At 48.6% G+C, this 23,123-nt stretch overlaps 1 protein-coding gene across 1 annotated transcript in view; it reads left to right on the top strand.

The window, feature by feature from the left end:
* Positions 1 to 22,213, top strand: part of LOC147885306 (mitotic spindle checkpoint protein BUBR1-like) — a 55,730-nt gene extending 33,517 nt beyond the window's left edge. Inside the window, exons 2-10 of the mRNA XM_087396990.1 lie at positions 22 to 159; positions 274 to 333; positions 458 to 602; positions 702 to 859; positions 2,679 to 2,757; positions 2,845 to 2,905; positions 3,012 to 3,072; positions 3,183 to 3,330; positions 22,136 to 22,213. Of these exons, the coding sequence (XP_087253116.1) occupies positions 22 to 159; positions 274 to 333; positions 458 to 602; positions 702 to 859; positions 2,679 to 2,757; positions 2,845 to 2,905; positions 3,012 to 3,072; positions 3,183 to 3,330; positions 22,136 to 22,213 (928 nt within the window). The remainder of the gene's footprint in view (positions 1 to 21; positions 160 to 273; positions 334 to 457; positions 603 to 701; positions 860 to 2,678; positions 2,758 to 2,844; positions 2,906 to 3,011; positions 3,073 to 3,182; positions 3,331 to 22,135) is intronic.
* The last annotated feature ends 910 nt before the right edge of the window (positions 22,214 to 23,123 follow it).

Genomic DNA, 23,123 nt, shown 5'->3' with positions numbered 1-23,123 from the left:
CAAAGCAATTGCTTGTGACAGATCAGAAGACATGGAGTGGGAGCTTTCAAAAGAAAATGTGAAGCCTCTAAGGGAAGGGAGGGATGTAGAAAAACTCAATGCAGCTTTGAAGGCCAGGGTGGAAGATCCAACAAAATCAAATATATCTGAGCAACACAGGTATAGACATGAAAATTGTGTAAAGAGTGATTTGAAATGTGGTTTCCACGATGGGAGCTTCAGTGTCCATTGATTGGATGAACCTGTTTTACAAGCACTTGTCCATATTGGCAGGAAGATGGTGGAGAGGATTGATGATTATGAAGGAGATGATCCACTTCGACCGTGGATAGAGTATGGTTTTATTGTATTTCAGTTCTGCCTACTTGTGATGCAAAGATGAAGAAAATTCAAAAAGTTGCACTCTTCCATAAGATCATTCATATTGGTCTAATACCACAGGGTATGATTATTGCAGGTGCATACAATGGGTAAAAGAGGCATATCCATCTGGAGGAAGTCAATCACGAATTCTCCAGTTGCTGGAACTCTGTGCACGGACATTTTCCAAAGATAGACACTACTCCAATGATATAAGATATTTGAAAGTTTGGATAGAATATGTGAGTGCTGCGATTTTGATTGGGTATAAGAAAATGGGGTTTTTTAGGCTACAGGAGATCAAAATAATCATTTGGAACGGTTTGCTACTATGCATCCAGGCTGATCGTTGCACCAATCCAGATGCAATATATTCATTCTTGCAAAGTAACGATATTGGGCAAGAACATGCGTTGTTCTATGAGCGGTGTGCAAGATATTTGGAGCAACAGCAGAAGTTCAATCAGGCATATGACATATACCAGCTTGGCCTTTCCAGGTGATCAGCTATTCTACACCAAGAAGTCTGTGCCAGTTCATTTCAAGTCTAGTCTCAATACACTAAATGTGAAACTCAGAGTGCACAGCAATTACAAACTGCATTCTTAATTTTCCTCAAAGCTTAAGTGTATTTATGTTGTAGGGGCATGCAAAGAGTACTGAACACATATGAAACAAAAAGGAGGCTGAAATTGTGGCTTAAACTTCAAAAGAAGAAGTGGACCTATGAGTTCTTCGATACATAGAAAGGAATGGTCAGGAAACAGTTCATGCTTCAATCATGTGTAGCATAAGTACACTACAAGATTTTTCTAATTTTGATAAAGAGTGCATTCCAAAACATAGGTGAACCATCATCAGACCCCATTCTTAGTAACTGACGAAGCTACAACATTATCCTGGGTGGCCAACGGGCTACAAAATTAGAAATTTGGGAAATCTCATTTCTCACAACTTGGGATCAAGAGCAGGATGGAAAAGGAAGCTCAATTCTCTCTCTCTCTCTCTCTCTCTCTCTCTCTCTCTTCTGTGCACGTGTGCACATGCACATGCGACACATGCATACACAAGCACAATCACAAGCAGGAGCACGAGCGCAGGCATAAGTCTCATCTATTTAAATAAACAAAAAATTCGTCCTATTAAAAGAAATATAAACAAGTATGTCTGTACTGATGTAATGCAGTATGTATATAGGGAACCTGTAAGTTTTAACAAACATATTGCTCCCTTTGCATTGATCTCAGGTTAGGTTGCATGAAACTTTCTCCTTAAACAAGCCAGCTTTCATAGTACAACTGGGTTTAGGGAGAACAACAGGTGAGGTGACATTTATGTAGCGATTTTTGGGAATTCTTCATCAGATGGATGCATCCTCGTTGAGCTTTTAGTTTGTGAGGCTCCAGACTTGGGGACTATCATGAGCATCATGCATGAGATGGTTCCTAGTCATGGGTGGTGTTCAATGAGAGCCTCATTCCATAGAACTTTGTCTAGTAATCTGCTGCACAGTAGGGGGGGGGAGGGAGTGAGTGAGCGACAGCCTTCAAGATTTCTTTCAAAACAGAGATGGCAGAGAGCTTTGGATAAGGCTAGGAGGAAATCATTTTGATGTGGATCAATGACTTTTCTGCCAAAAACCATAGGTATTCTATCTGAGACTCTTCATGCCTCAATGATATACTTTTGAGCTTGCTCCCTCAAGTACATCCAGTAATTATCTGTAACATGTTTGGGGTTCCATAGAGTACGGAGGGGGAGCGTCGTTTGATTATTATCCATAGTCTGTTTGTATGGAAAAAATAGTAAATAAGAGGGTATCATGTATCAAGGAAGGAATTGTGAGGAAAAAGAGCTGTGGTGTTTTGCTCCTCAGAAAATACAAGAGAGAATATAATCAGTTTGGGATTTCATAGAGTGAGAAGGAGAGATCTTTGGTTGGATGGGAGATTTATGTGTTGGATAAGACCAACAGTGATGATGGACTAGGAACCCTCGTGGACATGTTGACATATGTTTCCATTATTGTCAACAAATGTTCTGTGAGGAACAGAGCGGTGGTGTTTTTCTCCTTCTAGAATATATAGAGAGCATATACAAGAAGCTATGGCATTGTTTTCTGAGTTCTCCCCCCCTTTTTGGGGAGCCATACTATATTTCCCATTGAAGAACAAAATGTTAGAGTGAGCACTGCGTGTGGGGTGCAATGCAAATTGAAGAGGGAAATTTAGCAGGCTTTAGATGTTATTGTTTTAATGCTCCTGTTATGTATACAGTATGTTTCTTAAACTAACTTTTTCATCTCTTGTTTCCTGCAGGGAAGCACAACCCTACGATTCATTAAAAACAGCATATGCTGGATTTATGAAGAGGGCACTAACAGAAACTTCAACTAAGGTATTCCAATTCTTTCAAAGGGTTAGATTCTGCACTTACAATTCACATAGAGAATGGGATCCTGAAATATGAGTATCAATGTGGCAGCATGAAGCCCAATCACCAACTGCACTGGGATTGCCTCGATCATTTGGAAATAGGATTACAGGTTGTCCCACTTGTCATCTTTTCTGCTTCATCTGTTATTACTGAAGCAATGAAAGTTGCATCGCCAATTTGTTTATATACTTATAATTGGAGTTATATTTTGGCAGGCACATCAAAAGGACAGCTTTCTCAATTAAGTCATAAACAAAAAGATTCTAAGATAAAGAGGTGATCAAAAAGTAGTTTGTTTATGCATTTAGTGAAGCAATTCAAGGAACCCAATCATGCACATTGCGTATTGTAGAGGCATTTTCTAAATATTGTTGTGGTGACTGTAGAGGTTTATCACACCAGTTTCCGGTGTTTGTGGATGCTGAATTTGAACTCAAGCTCCCAAATTTTATGCCAACTGGCAGCACGTTCACCTCAGAATATGAGAGAACCAAAGAAAATCTTCAACCAACCCAAAAGTGGTCAGCTGTAAGGGTAAGTACTTGTAAAGGATCTCTTGGCAGCTTCTCATCATGCATGAGAGAGTTATCATCAATAACTTCCACTCGAATCTTAAAAAATGTATGATGCAGAGGAAGCACAATCGAAAAATAGGAATGCACCCTCTACTCTTGCTAGAAAACCAATGAGATATAAGAGCTAATGTTGATGCTACATCCTTCCATCTACAATTAGTGGCTCTACAAACAGATGCCATTGTTAATAGTTTGGATTCTGTGCGACTAGAACGTCTGGCAAGGTTACGTGCCAGGTCTAAGACTTGCTGCTTGCATATGGGCTGTGAAATCCTTTGAACAGGGCCAAATTTAGTTTGGCTGGTTGTTCAAAGAGCTTTTGTAGGTAGCCAACTGACAAGGTTTGAATGTTCAAATTCTCTCTGATGTGCTGATATGCTCGGTTGCAGATGAGTGTGGCATTTATCCTCACATCATCTACTTGCTACATCTTTCAAATACTATCTTCTTTTGGAGGGTCAAGCCCAGGTTGCAGTGACAATTGGCTGCTTTGTCAGCCAATAGCAGCTCCCTACGGAGCATATATGGCAGTTTTGGGCCCTCCAAAGGGCAGCAACAAGCATCAAAAGTGGGCTGCAGGGGGCTCCTTTTATAGGCAGCCTCAACCCCCTCCCCCCTAGGGCTGAGTAAACAGCCCGACCAGCCCGGCCAACCAGCCGACTGGCTGGTCGGCCAAGGGCTGGTTGGGTTGGCCAAAACGGGCCCTTGCAGCCCCTATATAAGGAGGGATTTTCCCCACGTTTCAGCATCCAGCTCCCAGCCTGCAGCAGTGCCTATCAGCCAGCATATGGTCGAGGAGATGGTGTCCTGGATCAGCCGCATGGCTCCATCTCCCTCATGTCACAGTTAGGGGAGTAGTTCAGCTCAGTTTTGTATGCTGATGTGGCACCCATGTACAACAGTAGTCAGGGCATTTATGCCATCAGTATGAATAGTAGTGTACCAAAGTTAGGAAGATATTTGGTGTATCTCATGCTTGAGTTCTTTCCTGTATGTTCATCTATTTTCCGCACAGCTAGTCCCCACATGTTACATTGGTATCAGAGCAGCATGGTTCCTTATCATTTGAAATAGGCTGGAGGGAGTCTTGGCAGTAAAGCTCAGCAATGGGGACTCACTTAGCAAAGGAGGGAGCATGTTTGGGATATTATCTAATTTTGTTTTTTGTATGTACCTCGGACTATTGTTAGTACCATACTCAATTAGCCTCTCCCTCCCTTCATTCACATCGTGCCTTGGGCCGCCGGCTCTCGTCCTCACCCGTTTGTGTTTACACCTTGCGGAGTAAGGTTAGGGGGGAGGGGATTTCCCCCCCTCTAGCAGTCATTGTTGCAGCAGCTGATGGGTCTACAGTCTTCCATCATGGACCCATCTAGTATAGCTCTTAGGCAAGCGTTCAGGGAGCAGGATCATCTCCCTGAGCAAAATCGGCTCTTTTTGAAGCAGCTTGAGTAGGAAAAGAAGACAAAGGAGGATGCAATGGCATTGGGCCATTTGCGACTTCCCTAGGGAGCTGAGTCAGTTGGATCAGCTTTATCAAGGGAGCAAATAGTTTTCATAGTTATGAGTGATGTGTCTTCCATCCTTGGAGACATCTCAGCCCCATTAGCAGTTGCAGTAGAGATGGGCCGCTTACACCACCAAAGGGGGTTGTCTAGTCCCACAATTAGTTCTCTTGGGGCTTCCACTGAAGGGGATAACCTAGATGCAACAGATGGGTGTGATGGGTGGGGCTTCCACCCTTGGAGCTCAAGTGGCCACCTCAGCTTTAGTCGGCATGACTCATCACATTTCACCTTCTCATCAGGAGTGTTCAAGACTAGTGGGCTCAGTTTCCAATCCCACTGGCCTTGATGCTCAGCAGGAGAGGGCGTCTCAGGAGTTTGCTAGACTAGTTTCAGGCCTAGCAGAAGGGAGTGCCCTTACCGTTGGAGTAGCAAGTGTAGCTATCAGCAGTACGGAGGTTGATGATTCCTCGGCAATCCGTGAGGATAGTGATACATTTTCCTCCGCAGCTCCCCTTCCTTAGTTCTTTAGGGAGGCAACAATTGTAGCACTAGTGAACAGTTCTTTAGGGAGGCAACAGTTGTAGCACTACTCAACAAAGAGGTTGATGAGGCCTTCCCATTATTGTGTCCTTCACTTCGGGATGTTAGTCATGCAGTTTCCTCTTCGTCAGATCCCGAGCCACCGTTAGTAGCAATGACCAGTGTCCACTGTCTACACTCGCAGTTCCCTTGGTGATGACAACAGCTCGATCGATTCATCAGAGGTGTGCTCATCAATCTTAGTACTTCCTCAGTACCTTAGGGGGATAGGCTCAATCCCAGTATCCCTTCGAGAAGTAGCTATGCCATCCGTCAGTACTTCCTCAGTACCTTAGAGGGGGATAGGCTCAGTCCCAATATCCCTTCGAGAAATAGCTATGCCATCCATCTCTCAATCCTTTCGAGAGGCATACCAATCACTCATTACAATTGAGGTGTTCTTTGTAGTTCCGAACATCTCACAGGTAGCATCCCATTCAATAAATTCATTGGAGGTATGCCCAATAGCTCCTTCGTTCCTTTGGCGAGCCTTCAAAACAGTCTACCCCTTGGAGGGGTGCTTTGTAATGCCAGTCGCCTCTCAGCCTCTGGGGAGACATCCATAGCTCCACCTCTCTCTCAGAGAGACAGCTACAGTTTCAGTTGCTCCTGGCATCACTTAGGTTCTTCGGGAGACATTTACATCCACAATTCTAGATTCTTGGAGGGTGGCAGAGTTTTAACCCCTCATCAATTATTATGCCAGCAGTGAAAGCAAGTGTATTCAGATTTCTCTCACCGCAGTCATGCAAGCAGCAGTACCATAGTTTCTAGGAGTGTATGTGAGTATACCGGAGTTTCTAGGTGTTCAGTTTGGTTGCCTAGCGTCAGTGGCTTTATCATCACCCCAACCGTTCATGGAGTAGCACCAACATATCTATGCAAGTCGATCTTCCATAGTGGGGAGCTGCATGCCAACACTTGGTAGCTAGTTTCATTCCATTAGCCTTCTAGAGTGTAGTATCTTTGTATCAGCAGCCCAATCAGTCCTCAACAGTTCAGGAGGATAGCACACAATTCATATTTCCAAGAGCCTATCAAAGTACCATACACACCGGAGAATCAAGCGTCCGCAGTAGTAGCGTTGTGGGATGACTAGCCTCAGTAGTTCGGCTTCCAGTCTTCGCAGCAATACTGGTTCTCGAGAGATTTATTGAGCCGCCGTGTGATCATAGCAGAGCATTCGTTCCTCAGCCTCTTGGAGTGATACTAGATGAATCCCAGTGCCAGAGTGTTATTACCCAAGACTTTGGGAGGACAGTCAAGTTTTTGAGTAGCAGTTGGTGGTCATCACGATCACATTCACTTGGCACATTCACTCAATCCCTCAGCAGCTATCATCATTTAGAAGTTTAGCAAGAGGGAATGTCACATGCACCCTTGCACTAGGGAGCATTGTGAGACATAGTTTGACCCATTTGTCATATGCCATGACCCCTTGTGAGCCCTAATCAAGAAACGAGTCAGGCACGAGCTACATGAGTCCATTCCCAGTTCCCAAATGCACAAGCCACTGTGGAGCAGCTCGGGTCGCCAGGGCAAAGCATTGTGAGGTATCCACGTAACAACAAGTTCAAAAGAGAGGAATGTCACATGCACCACGGTCAAGCCGAGGTTGCAGTGACAACTGGCTGCCTTGTTTGCCAATCGCAGCTCCCGACGTAGCTTATATGGCAGCTTTTGGGGCCTCCAAAGGGCAGCAACAAGCATCAAAAGTGGGCTGGGGGAGGCGTCTTTCATAGGCAACCTCAACCCCCTCCAGGTCGGCCCCTAGGACTGAGTAAACAGCTTGACCAGCCCAGCCAACCAGCCGATGGCAGTTAGGGCTGGTTGGGTCAGCCAAAGCAGGCCCTTCCAGCCCTATATAAGGAGGGATTTGTCCCTCATTTCAGCATCCAGCTCCAAGCCTCCAATAGTGCCTCTCAGCCTGCTATGATTGAGGTGTTGGTGTTATGGATCAGGCGCGTAGCTCCATCTCCCTCATGTCGCAGTTAGGGGAGTGGTTCAGCTCACTTTTGTATGCCGATTTGGCACCCATGTACAACAATAGCTAGGCATTTATGCCATCGGTATGAATAAAGCAGTGTACTATAGTTAAGAAGATATTTGGTGTATCTCATGCTTGAGTTTTTCCTTGTATGTTCATTGATTTTCCGCACAACTAGTCCCGCATGTTACATTGTACTATGACACCATTTGAGCTAGCTTGATAATAAGTATTAGATGTTGCTTTTTTTGGGGGGGGGGAGGGTTATAGGGAATGTGTGTGTGTGTGTGTGTGGATGGGTGGATGGATATAGATACACCCACTTTTTTTTGGGTGATTTCCAGTTTTCATTGTATTATAAGAAACACATTTTTTTGGGGAGAGAGGGGGGGGGGGAGAGATATTTCATTCAGAAAAATGTACATTCGTAGCTGAGCAAAGTGGACTTGAAACTAGGAGCACGTGCGTGCAGAGAGAGAGAGAGAGAGAGAGAGAGAGAGAGAGAGAGAAAGAAAGAAAGAAAGAAAGTGTATTATTGTCCACTAAAGGCCAAAATGGGCCCATGGGACATCAAGAACTCTGCATACAAGATAGCACAAAATCAACGTGCCACAAAGAAGAGGCATTGTCGAATATCATCTAACTGCTACACAATACAATGCAAGTGAAAGTACATAATGTCAAATCTGAGCCTAAATGCAAAGTAAACTAGATGCAAGGAAACCGCCCCTGGGTGCAAAATGGGGGGATGAGTACAATATGCCAATGCAAAGATACAAGTCCAGGTGTCACGGAGTCTGAGAACCAAAATAATACTGGAAATTCTGTCCATCGACTCTGCCTCCTGCTATGAGAGTACAAATTTGAGCAAAGGTGAGGTGAGCGGCTGGTGGGGCGAGATCTCCATGAGTAAGTCTCCTCCGAAAAGCTGCCATCATCCTGGATCGTCTGGAGATGAAGCGACGAGTACGTCCCCTATGTAACAAGATCCTGCGGCGTCTACAAACCATCTCATATGTACATCCACAGGGTGGAGGCATGTGTCCTGTGTGAGCTCTGACCTCCTCGTGCTCCTCCTGGTCTCTGTCCTCTGGTATAGCGTGTGCCTGAGCTCTATCAGGCTGGGCTCTATCACGCTCCGGTCTGTGCTGATGGTCTCTGAGGTAGTCTCGTCGAAGCATAGTGGCCTCCCTGACATAAAGAGCTAGGCAATGCTGATCCTCGTAGTCCATCACTCGTGAGAGAGGTCCAAAGCCATCCGTGAAGAGACAGTGGAATCTACCTCTGAGCTCATAATATAGCGGGCATCTGCAAATGAAGTGCTCCTCTGACTCCATCTCTCCCATGGTGCAACAAGGGCAGATCCTGGTCTCTCGGCCTGGTCGCCGTCCATCCTCCATGCGTCGCATCCTACCAGCCTCTATCTCGAGCTGATGCGAAGAGACTCTAAGCTGGCCAAGGGCAATCCTCAGTGAGTGGGACATGTGGATACCTGTATAGCCTGGTGGAATGACAAATCCATCCTCTGAGATCCGAAGGAAGTGGTCACGATATGTGGCCATCTTCGTCGGAAGCTGCGTGGGATAAATCCAAGTGCGATACGTATGAAGCTGCAGCAAGTCTGCTCTCGTGACCTGGCTAAGCTCGTGGCGAGTCAACTCGAGATGAGGAGCATCTATGCTGTATTGGAAGGGAGGCAGTCTATCCATGTCTAGTCCAAGAGATGTGAGCCACCTAGTGAGTCTGAAGTACCAGCAGTATCGGGCCCCAGAGATGTGAGCCACCTAGTGAGTCTGAAGTACCAGCAGTATCGTGCCAACTCCATAGAAGATGCAAGTGCTAACCATGGCAACCGAGCTCTGCCTGCTGCTGAGTCTCCAAACTCCTAACCCTATGCAAATACACGACCGACTGAAACGCTGCATCCAATGCAAGGGGAGTAGCTCCAAACTCTGCTAGCATGATCTCGTGCGGAATTGTAGCCTTGGCCCTAATGAGCCGAGAGAACATGATGATCTGTAACCTCTCTACTCGTCTCCAATCTGCAGCGCCGAGGTCTCCTGCCCAGAAAGGAGCTGCATACATCGCAGCTGGTCTCACCAATGTATCAAAAAGCAAGGATTTCGTATCGGGATGCTGAAAGTGGGACTGAAAACACTGACGCTCAAGATGAGCCAACGAAGCATACCCTTTACTAATCCTATCTCGTGCTGCATATGTCATGGTGAAAACCGGTCCCCTAAAAACTGCTCCCAAATAAGTGTACTCTCTAACAAGCTCAATGGGCTGTCCGTCATATGTGAAGCAAAACTCATCCGTGCTATAAATACGATCAGAGGTGTTGAAAACCATAACCTTGGTCTTGCCAAGGTTTACGGTCAACCCCCTGTCCTGGCAAAACCTGTGGAGTGCCTCAATATGTGCCTGGAGGCCCTGAGCAGTAGAGGAAATGAGAACCACATCGTCCGCATACAGGAGGATAGGAATGGAGGATCTTGAGAGAGTAGAGCCCACACCGCCTGTCATCTGTATAAACATCTCTAGCTCATCAATATATAATCCAAAGAGAGTAGGAGAGAGCGGGCAACCCTGCTTCACCCCAATCGTGCTGCATACCTCCTCTGAGAGCCCCTCACGTGTCCGAACCCGACCAGTGACCCTCTCATACAAAGCCATGATAGCCCACTGTATCTCTCCCCACTGAAGCCCATCTGGCGAATCCTCTGAAACAATCTGAATCGCGGAACTGTGTCAAATGCCTTCCTGAAGTCCACGAAGCAACAATAAAGCCGTTGCCTTCGTGACTTCGCCTCCTCTACGAGTGCCCTGAGTGTGAGGATGTGGTCAAGTGTCGAATGATCCCTGCGAAATCCAGCCTGCCCTCTGGCTCTGAGTCCTGTCATCTCGGCATGGTCATTTATACAGCTTTCCAAAACTGATGCATAGATCTTGGCCATAACGTGGCCAATCATGATGGTCCTGTGATTCAACGGCTCCATAGGGTCCCCCGACTTGTGGATAGGTACTATGGTATTCCCTAACCAGGACTGTGGTAGGCCTGTACAAACAGACTCATTGAAGAGACGGGAAAGAACAAAATCTAAGGCATCAATCCCATGGATTACATACTCCGCTTGCAATCCATCATGATCCTTAGCTCTCCCGTTCTTCAATCGGTGGACTGCTGCACGGACACTCTCTGGTGTGAAGAGACTAGATGAAGCTGGCCTAGGGGAATGGGATAAATCGATGGCTGGCTGATCTGGAACATCGTATAGAGCTGAAGTGTATGCAGACCAGACACGTGGATCTGTGAGGGGGCTCTGAGACTTCGAGCGGAGGAATTTTCTCCAGAATTCCTTGGAGTCACAGCTGAAAAGCAAGCTTCTCAGCTCCTCCTCATTCCGGGCTAGAAATTGGCGTTTCTTGCGCCTAACCAACCACTTGTAGTCTCTCTTGGTTTCGGCAAGGAGGGGAGACTTCTCCTTGGTCTCAAGGTGAAGTTTCCTGCGGAGTTCCTTACACTCCTCGTCATACCAACCGTTGCAAGGAACAAGACCAACCGGTGGGGGACTAGACGAATGACATGTGGCAGGGAACGACATGTGAGCAGCAGAAACGAGTGAAGTATGTACAAGTTCCCACCGATCCTGCGTGGATGGTAGAGCATCTAATAGATGAGGACGGAGTAGGCCGCTGAGGTTCTGGCTATATACATCATCGAACTGGTGGTCGAAATGAACCTCGTAATAGGGTTGGCGGTCATGATAACGAGGGGGGGGTGGGTCATGGGAGACATTAGTCAAAGTAAAGTGGATGAGTGCATGGTCGGCAGAGGGCATGAAGGGGCTAACAGTAAGGCTATGGATGGAAGGGACTAGAGTCGGGGGACCTATGATGTAGTCGATCATGCTAGTACCACGCCCAGAAGCAGAAGAGAATGTAGGCATGGAAGACTGTGGCCACCTGGACAAGCTGTTATAAATGACCATACTGTGCGAGGTGAGGAGCTCCAGTAACTGACGTCCCTGATCTGTGGGCTGTACTGTGCAGTTTGATGAAGTCCGACAGAGGCTATCATCGTGAAATGCTGGGAGTATGACCGGATCCTCCATGAAGTCATAAGTGAGGGCCTGTCTGGTCTGAGGTCCTCGCGTTGAAGTCTCCTAAAAGGATGACTTCTCCGCGATGTGAAAAATCTGCAATGTCCGCTGAGAGATCCTCAAATATGGACTGGCCTGGTCTAGTGGAAGAATAGATCGACTGCGCCGGGGGGAAGTAGCAAACTGCAATAAAAAGATCTCGCTGAGGGGCTCTGCGGCAGATGCGTACCCACAAGAATCGGGCATGTGAATCCGCTCTCTCCACTGTGATGATCCGATCGAGATGCTCTCTGTACAAAATGGCCACTCCTCCAGATCCTCTCACTCCAAATATTCGGGTGTGCTGCCTGAAGGCAGATCTCCATGTATACCCTGTCACTCGTGGCAAAGGTCTCTCTGGACTCTCGTGTGTCTCCGTGAAAAAGATGATATCTCTCCCAAAGAATGCCCCCCGTAGATTGCCTGGCTGTGCTGTAAAAGAACCATTGCAGTTCCATACAGCGATGCGTAGACTATCTGACGGGTGGTGTGTCCCATGGGCCCTGTCCCATCAAGCGGTCGTAGCAGGAGGTGGAGGTGGAGCTATATCTGCTGGTCTGTCATCTCTAAGCACTGTGGGAGCACGCCTCAAAGTGCCTGTGATGAGTCTGCCATCCCTGATCACTGCCCACTTGCCCTGAGCTCGGGCTGCATCTCTCTGAGGCATGAGCGCCTTGCGCTCCTCAACCTGTATCTGAGTCAGATCCTCGTCCATGGAAATCTGTGGGTGGTCTCTGAGTGTCCCTCTCCTCCTGAAGGCAGCTAGACGTGCCTGGGCATCTCTGAATTTGATAATGAGGGGCTGCTCTCTAGTTCGATCCCTCCCGACTCTATATGATCCTACTATGCCATGATCCTGTACTCCCAGTGTCTGAGAGACAAAGGTCACAGCCTGTGTCATCGTGGACTCTGTCGCCGAGGGCAAGATACCACGAATGCGAATGTTGAGGGCCTTTGTGGCGCTCTGCTGTGACTCGGCCAATGTAGCTGATACAGTCGATCTCTGAGGCTGTGATGGCTGACGGCGGACGACATCCACCCACTCTGTGGCTCTCTGGACCTCTGTCTGAAGGGAGGTCAAACGCTCCTCAACCGCTGCTACTGCTGTAGTGGGAGATGTGTCTATGTGTTCAACGCGAGTCTCGATCTGCTGCACTCGCTCTGTGTGTCCATGAATCTCTCCAGCAAGAGTCCTATGAGTCGCCTGTAAGACCTGAAGATCTGTCCTAATAGACAAGATCTCCCGATCCTGCTGTGTCACTCGATCAGCAAGAGATGCAACCTGAGCCGTAAGTAGAGAAATGGTCTCGTCCTTCCTGTGAAGCATCTGAAGGGCAGCTCGGAGGTGGGTCTCAAAGTGCTGAAGCTCTGGTAGGATGTGGCGGCAAGGACAAACAGCACAAGGCATGGAAGGAGAAAGAAAGGGAGAAAGGGGAGAAACCGGTAAGGTGGGTAGTGGGGATGAAGGAGAAGGCTGGAAAGGGGGAGAGAAAGCGGGTACCGGGGATGGAGAGGAGGGGATGGGTAAAGTCTGTAGAGAGGATGAGGAGGAGGGAGCCTCTGGCAAAGTAGGTAAAATAGGCAACAAAGGGGGGGAAGAGGTGACAGAGGGCTGTGAGAGGGGGAGCAAAAAGGGTGGAGAAGGGGTAGGAGAAGAAGGAACCTGAGAGGGGAGGGGTGAAAAAAACTGCGGGTACAAAGTAGCTATGGGCGGAAGATGAGATAATGGAGCTGAAACCGGTGTACCTGCGACTGGGAGTGCGGCAAGTGCGGGCACTGCGCTGGGCGGAAGATGAGATAGTGGAGCTGAAACCGGTGTACCTGCGACTGGGAGTGCGGCAAGTGCAGGCACTGCGCTGTCCTTTGAAGAAGATGCAAGTCCTCTTCTACTATAGTGCAGCATATCGGTCGTGGCGGCCATTGATGTTGCTGCTGTTGCTGCTTCTGTAACATGCTCCACGGTGTTGGCCATGTTTAATTACGGGAAACTGGCAACATTGAAAAGCGGGAGATGGCGAGAGAGAGAGAGAGAGAGAGAGAGAGAGAGAGAGAGAGAGAGAAAGAAAGAAAGAAAGAAAGTGTATTATTGTCCACTAAAGGCCAAAATGGGCCCATGGGACATCAAGAACTCTGCGTACAAGATAGCACAAAATCAACGTGCCACAAAGAAGAGGCATCGTCGAATATCATCTAAGTGCTACGCAATACAATGCAAGTGAAAGTACATAATGTCAAATCCGAGCCTAAATACAAAGTAAGCTAGATGCAAGGAAACCGCCCCTGGGTGCAAAATGGGGGGATGAGTACAATATGTCAATGCAAAGATACAAGTCCATGTATCACGGAGTCTGAGAACCAAAATAATACTGGAAATCCTGTCCATCGACTCTGCCTCCTGCTATGAGAGTACAAATCTGAGCAAAAGTGAGGTGAGCGGCTGATGGGGCGAGATCTCCATGAGTAAGTCTCCTCCGAAAAGCTGCCATCATCCTGGATCGTCTGGAGATGAAGCGGCGAGTACGTCCCCTATGTAACAAGATCCTGCGGCGTCTACAAACCATCTCATATGTACATCCACAAGGTGGAGGCATGTGTCCTGTGTGAGCTCTGACCTCCTCGTGCTCCTCCTGATACCTGTCATCTGGTATAGCGTGTGTCTGAGCTCTATCGGGCTGGGCTCTATCACGCTCCGGTCTGTGCTGATGGTCTCTGAGGTAGTGTCGTCGAAGCATAGTGGCCTCCCTGACATAAAGAGCTAGGCAATGCTGATCCTCATAATCCATCACTCGTGAGAGAGGTCCAAAGCCATCCGTGAAGAGACAGTGGAATCTCCCTCTGATCTCATAATATAGCGGGCATCTGCAAATGAAGTGCTCCTCTGACTCCATCTCTCCCATGGTGCAACAAGGGCAGATCCTGGTCTCTCGGCCTGGACGCCGTCCATCCTCCATGCGTCGCATCCTACCAGCCTCTATCTCGAGCTGATGCGAAGAGACTCTAAGCTGACCAAGGGCAATCCTCAGTGAGTGGGACATGTGGATACCTGTGTAGCCTGGTGGAATGACAAATCCATCCTCTGAGATCCGAAGGAAGTGGTCACGATATGTGGCCATCTTCGTCGGAAGCTGCGTGGGATAAATCCACGTAGCGAGTCAACTCGAGATGAGGGGCATCTATGCTGTATCGGAAGGGAGGCAGTCTATCCATGTCTAGTCCAAGAGATGTGAGCCACCTAGTGAGTCTGAAGTACCAGCAGTATCGGGCCCCAGATCGTGCCAACTCCATAGAAGATGCAAGTGCTAACCATGGCAACCGAGCTCTGCCTGCTGCTGAGTCTCCAAACTCCCTAACCCTGTGCAAATACATGACCGACTGAAACGCTGCATCCAATGCAAGGGGAGTAGCTCCGAACTCTGCTAGCATGATCTCGTGCGGAACTGTAGCCTTGGCCCTAATGAGCCGAGAGAACATGATGATCTGTAACCTCTCTACTCGTCTCCAATCTGCAGCGCCAAGGTCTCCTGCCCAGAAAGGAGCTGCATACATCGCAGCTGGTCTCACCAATGTGTCAAATAGCAGGGATTTCGTATCGGGATGCTGAAAGTGGGACTGAAAACACTGACGCTCAGATGAGCCAACGAAGCATACTCTTTACTAATCCTATCTCGTGCTGCATATGTCATGGTAAAGATCGGTCCCCTGAAAACTGCCCCTAAATAAGTGTACTCTCTAACAAGCTCAATGGGCTGTCCGTCATAAGTGAAGCAAAACTCATCCGTACTGTAGATACGATCAGAGGTGTTGAAAACCATAACCTTGGTCTTGCCAAGGTTTACGGTCAATCCCCTGTCCTGGCAAAACCTGTGGAGTGCCTCAATATGTGCCTGGAGGCCCTGAGCAGTAGAGGAAATGAGAACCACATCGTCCGCATACAGGAGGATAGGAATGGAGGATCCTGAGAGAGTAGAGCCCACACCGCCTGTCATCTGTACGAACCTCTCTAGCTCATCAATATATAGTCCAAAGAGAGTAGGAGAGAGCGGGCAACCCTGCTTCACCCCAATCGTGCTGCATACCTCCTCTGAGAGCCCCTCACGTGTCCGAACCCGACCAGTGACCCTCTCATACAAAGCCATGATAGCCCACTGTGTTTCTCCACTGAAGCCCATCTCGCGAATCCTCTGAAACAATCTGAATCGCGGAACTGTATCAAATGCCTTCCTGAAGTCCACGAAGCAACAATAAAGCCGTTGCCTTCGTGACTTCGCCTCCTCTACTAGTGCCCTGAGTGTGAGAATGTGGTCAAGCGTCGAATGATCCCTGCGAAATCCAGCCTGCCCTCTGGCTCTGGGTCCTGTCGTCTCGGCATGGTCATTTATACGGCTTTCCAAAACTGATGCATAGATCTTGGCCATAACGTGGCCAATCATGATGGTCCTATAATTCGACGGCTCCATAGGGTCCCCCGACTTGTGGATAGGTACTATGGTATTGCCTAACCAGGACTGTGGTAGGCCTGTACAAACAGACTCATTGAAGAGACGGGAGAGAACAAAAGCTAAGGTATCAATCCCATGGATTACATACTCTGCTTGCAAATCCATCATGATCCTTAGCTCTCCCGTTCTTCAATCGGTCGACTGCTGCACGGACACTCTCCGGTGTGAAGAGACTAGATGAAGCTGGCCTAGGGGAGTGGGATAAATCGATATCTGGCTGATCTGGAACATCGTATAGAGCTGAAGTATATGCAGACCAGACACGTGGATCTGTGAGGGGGCTCTGAGACTTCGAGCGGAGGAATTTTCTCCAGAATTCCTTGGAGTCACAGCTGAAAAGCAAGCTTCTCAGCTCCTCCTCATTCCGGGCTAGAAATTGGCGTTTCTTGCGCCTAACCAACCACTTGTAGTCTCTCTTGGTTTCGGCAAGGAGGGGAGACTTCTCCTTGGTCTCAAGGTGAAGTTTCTTGCGGAGTTCCTTACACTCCTCGTCATACCAACCGTTGCAAGGAACAAGACCAACCGGTGGGGGACTAGACGAATGACATGTGGCAGGGAACGACATGTGAGCGGCAAAAACGAGTGAAGTATGTACAAGTTCCCACCGGTCCCGCGTGGATGGTAGAGCATCTAATAGATGAGGACGGAGTAGGCGGCTGAGGTTCTGGCTATATACATCATCGAACTGGTGGTCGAAATGAACCTCATAGTAGGGTTGGCGGTCGTGATAACGAGGGGGAGGTGGGTCATGGGAGACATGAGTCAAAGTAAAGTGGATGAGTGCATGGTCGGCAGAGGGCATGAAGGGGCTAACAGTAAGGCTATGGATGGAAGGGACTAGAGTCGGGGGACCTATGATGTAGTCGATCACGCTAGTACCACGCCCAGAAGCAGAAGAGAATGTAGGCATGGAAGACTGTGGCCACCTGGACAAGCCGTTATAAATGACCATACTGTGCGAGGTGAGGAGCTCCAGTAGCTGACGTCCCTGATCTGTGGGCTGTACTGTGCAGTCTGATGAAGTCCGACAGAGGCTATCATCGTGAACTGCTGGGAGTATGACCGGATCCTCCATGAAGTCATAAGTGAGGGCCTGTCTGGTCTGAGGTCCTTGCGTTGAAGTCTCCTAAAAGGATGACTTCTCCGCGACGTGAAAAATCTGCAATGTCCGCTGAGAGATCCTCAAATATGGACTGGCCTGGTCCAGTGGAAGAATAGATCGACTGCGCCGGGGGGAAGTAGCAAACTGCAATAAAAAGATCTCGCTGAGGGGCCCTGCGGCAGATGCGTACCCACAAGAATCGGGCATGTGAATCTGCTCTCTCCACTGTGATGATCCGATCGAGATGCTCTCTGTACAAAATGGCCACTCCTCCAGATCCTCTCACTCCAATTGTCCGGGCGTGCTGTCTGAAGGCAGATCTCCATGTATACCCTGTCACTCGTGGCAAAGGTCTCTCTGGACTCTCGTGTGTCTCCGTGAGAAAGATGATATCTCTCCCAAAGAATGCCCCCCGTAGATTGCCTGGTTGTGCTGTAAAAGAACCATTGCAGTTCCATACAGCGATGCGTAGACTATCTGACGGGTGGTGTGTCCCATGGGCCCTGTCCCGTCAAGCGGACGGGGCAGGAGGTGGAGGTGGAGGTGGGGCTGTATCTGCTGGTCTGCCATCTCTAAGCACTGTGGGAGCACGCCTCAAGGTGTCTGTGATGAGTCTGCCATCCCTAATCACTGCCCACTTGCCCTGAGCTCGAGCTGCATCTCTCTGAGGCATGAGCGCCTTGCGCTCCTCAACCTGTATCTGAGTCAGATCCTCGTCCATGGAAATCTGTGGGTGGTCTCTGAGTGTCCCTCTCCTCCTGAGGGCAGCTAGACGTGCCTGGGCATCTCTGAATCTGATAATGAGGGGCTGCTCTCTAGTAGGATCCCTCCCGACTCTATATGCTCCTACTATGCCATGATCCTGTACTCCCAATGTCTGAGAGACAAAGGTCACAGCCTGTGTCATCGTGGACTCTGTCGCCGAGGGCAAGATACCACGAATGCGAATGTTGAGGGCCTTTGTGGCGCTCTGCTGTGACTCGGCCAATGTAGCTGATACAGTAGATCTCTAAGGCTGTGATGGCTGACGGCGGACTACATCCACCCACTCTGTGGCTCTCTGGACCTCTGTCTGAAGGGAGGTCAAACGCTCCTCAACCGCTGCTACTGCTGTAGTAGGAGATGTATCCATGTGCTGAACGCGAGTCTCGATCTGCTGCACTCGCTCTGTGTGTCCATGAATCTCTCCAGCAAGAGTCCTATGGGTCGCCTGTAAGACTTGGAGATCTGTCCTAATAGATAAGACCTCCCGATCCTGCTGTGTCACCCGATCAGCAAGAGATGCAACCTGAGCCGTAAGTAGAGAAATGGTCTCGTCCTTCCTGTGAAGCATCTGAAGTGCAGCTCGGAGATGGGTCTCAAAGTGCTGAAGCTCTGGCAGGATGTGGCGGCAAGGACAAACAGTGCAAGGCATGGAGGGAGAAAGAGAGGGAGACAGGGGGGAAACCGGTAAAGTGGGTAGCGGGGATGAAGGAGAAGGCTGGAAAGGGGGAGAGAAAACGGGTACCGGGGAAGGAGAGGAGGGGATGGGTAAAGTCTGTAGAGAGGATGAGGAGGAGGTAACCTCTGGCAAAGTAGGTAAAATAGGCAACAAAGGGGAAGAGGTAACAGAGGGCTGTGAGAGGGAGAGAAAAAAGGGTGGAGAAGGGGTAGGAGAAGAAGGAACCTGAGAGGGGAGGGGTGAAAAAAACTGCGGGTACAAAGTAGCTATGGGCGGAAGATGAAATAATGGAGCTGAAACCGGTGAACCTGCGACTGGGAGTGCGGGCACTGCGCTGGACGGAAGATGAGACAATGGAGCTGAAACCAGTGTACCTGCGACTGGGAGTGCGGCAAGTGCGGGCAGTGCGCTGTCCTTTGTAGAAGATGCGAGCCCTCTTCTACTATAGTGCAGCATCTCGGTCGTGGCGGCCATTGATGTTGCTGCTGTTGCTGCTTCTGTAACATGCTTGACAGTGTCGGCCATTTTTAATTACGGGAAGCCGGTAACATTGAAAAGCGGGAGATGGCGAGCGCTGCCAATGCGCGATGAGAGAGAGAGAGAGAGAGAGAGAGAGAGAGAGAGAGAGAGAGAGAGAGAGAGAGATTTTAAAATTAAAAAGAAAAGTTGGGGTTGGGGCTGCCCCCAAGAGAGAGAGAGAGAGAGAAAAAAAAAAAAGGTTTGGGGCTGCCCCGTTTTTCTATTTTTTTTTTTAAAAAAAAAAAGGGGGGGGGGGTCGGGGCTGCAGATGCGAGGGGGTGAGCGGGGGGGGGGGGGCGCGGGGGGTGAGCGAGGGGACTGAGCGGAGGGGTGAGCGAGGGGGTTGAGCGGAGGGGTGAGCGGGGGGACTGAGCGGAGGGGTGAGCGGAGGGGGGGGGGGGCTGAGCGGGGGGGCTGTGGGGTGTTGAGCGGGGGGCTGTGGGGTGAGCGGGGGGGTTAACCGAAGGGGGGGTGAGCGGGAGGGGGGGGGGGCTGCGGGTGTTGAGCGGACGGGTGAGAGGAGGGGTGAGAGGGCTAAGCGGAGGGGTGGAGGGGGAGGTTCCAAGGGGTGAGCGGGGGGGTGAGAGGAGGGGTGCAAGGGGTGAGCGAGGGGTGAGTGGGGGGGCTGAGCGGAGGGGTGAGAGAGAGAGAGAGAGAGAGGCTGCTGCTGAGGTGACGAATGGAGGCTGTTGCTGAGGTGTCGAACGAAGGCTATGGCAAGGCTAAAGCTAAGGCTAAGGTGGCGCTAGCTATGGCGGGGCTATGGTGTAGACTATGGCGGGTGAACAACAGCGTGGGCAGAGAGAGGGATGGATGAGCTGAGGACGAATGTGAGAAGACGGGATGAGAGAGAGGAGCGAGGAATGACTGGCTAGCGACGGACAAGCGATGGTCTGAACGGTTTAGCGAGAGAGACTGAAGGGGGGGAGGGAGAGGCTGTAAGGGAGGAGGCTGTAAGAGAGAGAGAGAGAGAGAGAGAGAGAGAGAGAGAGAGAGCATAAGTCTTGCGATCATAGCCCAAATGATCTTGGCTTGCCTACATTCCCAGAGGCAATGCTGAATAGACTCATCAATAGTCAAGCACCAAGCGTAAGGAGGATCAGCTCCAAAAGTGTTACTCCATTGATTTACTGTAAGGAGAGAGAGAGAGAGAGAGAGAGAGAGAGAGAGTTTATTAAAGTCTTCGGAAGACCGATGGGTCTATGATATTGTGAAATCCTGGTACAAATGAGGTGTGAGGATGGAGCTACTAAACGAGCTTCTACACCAATGCAGAATGCAAAAATGCCAAATGGTAGTACTAAGTACTAAGTACATCATAGTCATGTCAGTGGTCGACTACATATCAATGCCGTCATCATCATCATCAAGACATCAGGGTGGATGAGCAATGGAGGCATGAAAGCGACGATAGAGTGATGTCACCCGCTCACGGGTGCGGCCTTGTGACGTCTCCTGGTCATAGCTCTACGCCTAACAGGGGCTACAGTTACCCTTGTCGGCTGGGCTCTGATTCTGAACAGGGACCAAGTGTAATCTGTGCGTCAACCCTCTGTCTAAGCTATCGAGTCACTGGCTCTGGGTCATGATCATGTCGAGGCCTTGTCTCGTGGGGGTCCATGTGATCTGGCAGAAAGAACTTCGTGATAGCATTGTGAAAGGGATCTGCCAAGGAAGAAGTCTGCTCTTGTCTGCGTGATCGAAGTAGCCTCTGGCGGTGCCTGACTGCCTCATAAACGAAAGCCGCCAAGCATCTCTGGTTTGGATAGGAGAGTAATCGGGACAAAATCCCAGAGCTATCTCTGAAGAGGCAGTAGAAATGCCCTCGGATCTCATAGTAAATTGCTCTACCGCTCTCGATACGGAGTCTATGTGAAGAGACCCAAAACTGCCCAATAGAGATCCTCAATGAGTAGGGTAAGTGGATCTACATGTATCCTAGTGGGTCAATGAAACCCTCCTTTGTGATATGCATGCAGTGATCCCTGTAGAAGTTGAGCTTCACTGGAAGCTTGCTTGGTCCCAGCTAGGTCCGGAATGTGTGTAGCGGTAAGAGATCCTCACGGATGATCTGGTTGACCTTGTGTGACAGGAGGGGAGAAACGAAGCGTCCATACTGTATTGGAAGGGAGGGAGTCTATCCATGTGAAGCCCCAGTCGCTTGAACCATCTCTCTGTGCGTGCATACCAGCATCTCTGGTTACCTCCTGCTGAAAGACCATAGAGGAGGACAATGCTAGCCATGGTATAGCCTGCTACACCTAGAAGTGTAAAAGACTATGTCGCGACCTGTATAGGTTTTCGAGAAGTTCCCTGGTTCTAACCATAAGGTACCATTACAGTTCCAAATGGTGCATGATAGGGTCTCGGAGAATTGAGTCTCATAGACCCCGTCTCCCTATGTGGGAGGGGGGGTTGATGCTCGATGGGGGCCTGTAAGAAGTCGTCCATCTCGTACTACTGCCCACTTCCCCTCCTTGCAAGCTTGATACCACTGCAGCAGAGAAAGAAAACGTCCACAGGAGACCTCACGGGTCTAGCCTGATACCGCTGTAGCAAAGAAATAAAGAAAGAAAGATATATTAACGTCCACAGGAGACCTCACGGGTCTATGGGACAAAAAGCACACCAAAATCATCAACATCAGTGAGAGACTGAGAGTCTATGGGGGAGTATAGCAGCTCAGCTCCAAATTATTGTAGCATAACTACATTCAAGTACTATATTAAGGGTGGTCTGAATAACATCAGTTTAAGACTGAGAGTCTTTGGGTTTAGGTTTGAAATCTCTAATGAGTGCTTGCCCGACTCGATAAACCGCCCATTTATTTACCTTCTTTCCTTGCTTCTTTCACTTTGATAAGTTTATTTGTCCTTTGTTTGAGTTGGGTCAGAGTGAGCTCTTCAGATATCCAAATCCTAGTATCCTTGAGCTTATTGGTTTGTCTAAGGATCTTGGTTCTTATGTGGATTAGTTTGTGTCAGCAGGTTTCCCAGCGAAGCATGCCGACTGGAGTGGCTGATGTTGAGCTAAATGTGTTTAAAGATGATGAAATTTTACCGTAAGCATTAAGGCCCTGTATTTGTGATAAGGATGTTTAAAGATGGGGAGGTTCTGCAGTGTAAATTGACATCCTCCGTACTTGATCCTGTTATCCCTTTGGCGTGTATCTTATAAAGTAACTGGTCTTCTTATTCGACTTTTTCTGATGCACACCAAGGTAAACACTGTTAAGTACGGATCTGCAAAGAACAGAATACCAGCAAGTCGGTCCTTGAGGCTTGATGATATTAATGATCTAAATAGGTAACCTAAGAAGTTGTCAGTCATAGCGGCTTTTTTTACTATAGAAGTGGTATAATAGTGTGCACGCTTTGCTTCCTTTTGCTGAATGGTGTGACATGGTTTCTGCTTTTAAACTTTTCATTTTGGCAGAGAAGCAGACAAACTCAAGCAGAATCCGCTTGTTTATTTTGACAAACAAGCTTTATAGCTTGCTGGCTTCAAAATGGTTATGACATGAGAAAGCATATTCAATAGTTATAAGGCTCTGCTAATGCAGAAGCATTCGGCTCTTTTATATTTACAAGGTGACTTTGTAAATCTAACTTTGATTGATATTTTGCTACTGCATTCTGAACATGTACTCAAGGGGCTTTTAAACCCAATTCCTATTGAGGAGCAGAGGTTCGATGTCATATTTCAAGGTTTTTTGAGATGCTTGCACACGATAATGAGAAGTAGAGGCTAGAAGGGAATCGTATTTTAGAGGATTCCAATACTTCTTATCCACGGCTACAGTAATCACATTTTGTCAATAGTCTTTTGGAAAGACAACAGAGGAGATTTGTAACGAACACTTTATTTCTCTATTGCGCCAATGTTCTTTTTTCAAGTGCCTTACTACATCGAGGAATTTCTCATTCATGGCACAAGTGAGGAAGATTACGAACACAAAAGGCAACTTATTGGGTT

Source organism: Dipteris shenzhenensis, chromosome 25 (assembly GCF_047967505.1).
Source record: "Dipteris shenzhenensis isolate YYH24624 ecotype China chromosome 25, Dip_SZ_1.0, whole genome shotgun sequence".
In the NCBI taxonomy this organism is placed as follows: Eukaryota; Viridiplantae; Streptophyta; class Polypodiopsida; order Gleicheniales; family Dipteridaceae; genus Dipteris; species Dipteris shenzhenensis.
The sequence above is the reverse complement of the archived record's forward strand: the minus strand, read 5'-3'. Positions and strand labels throughout refer to the sequence as shown.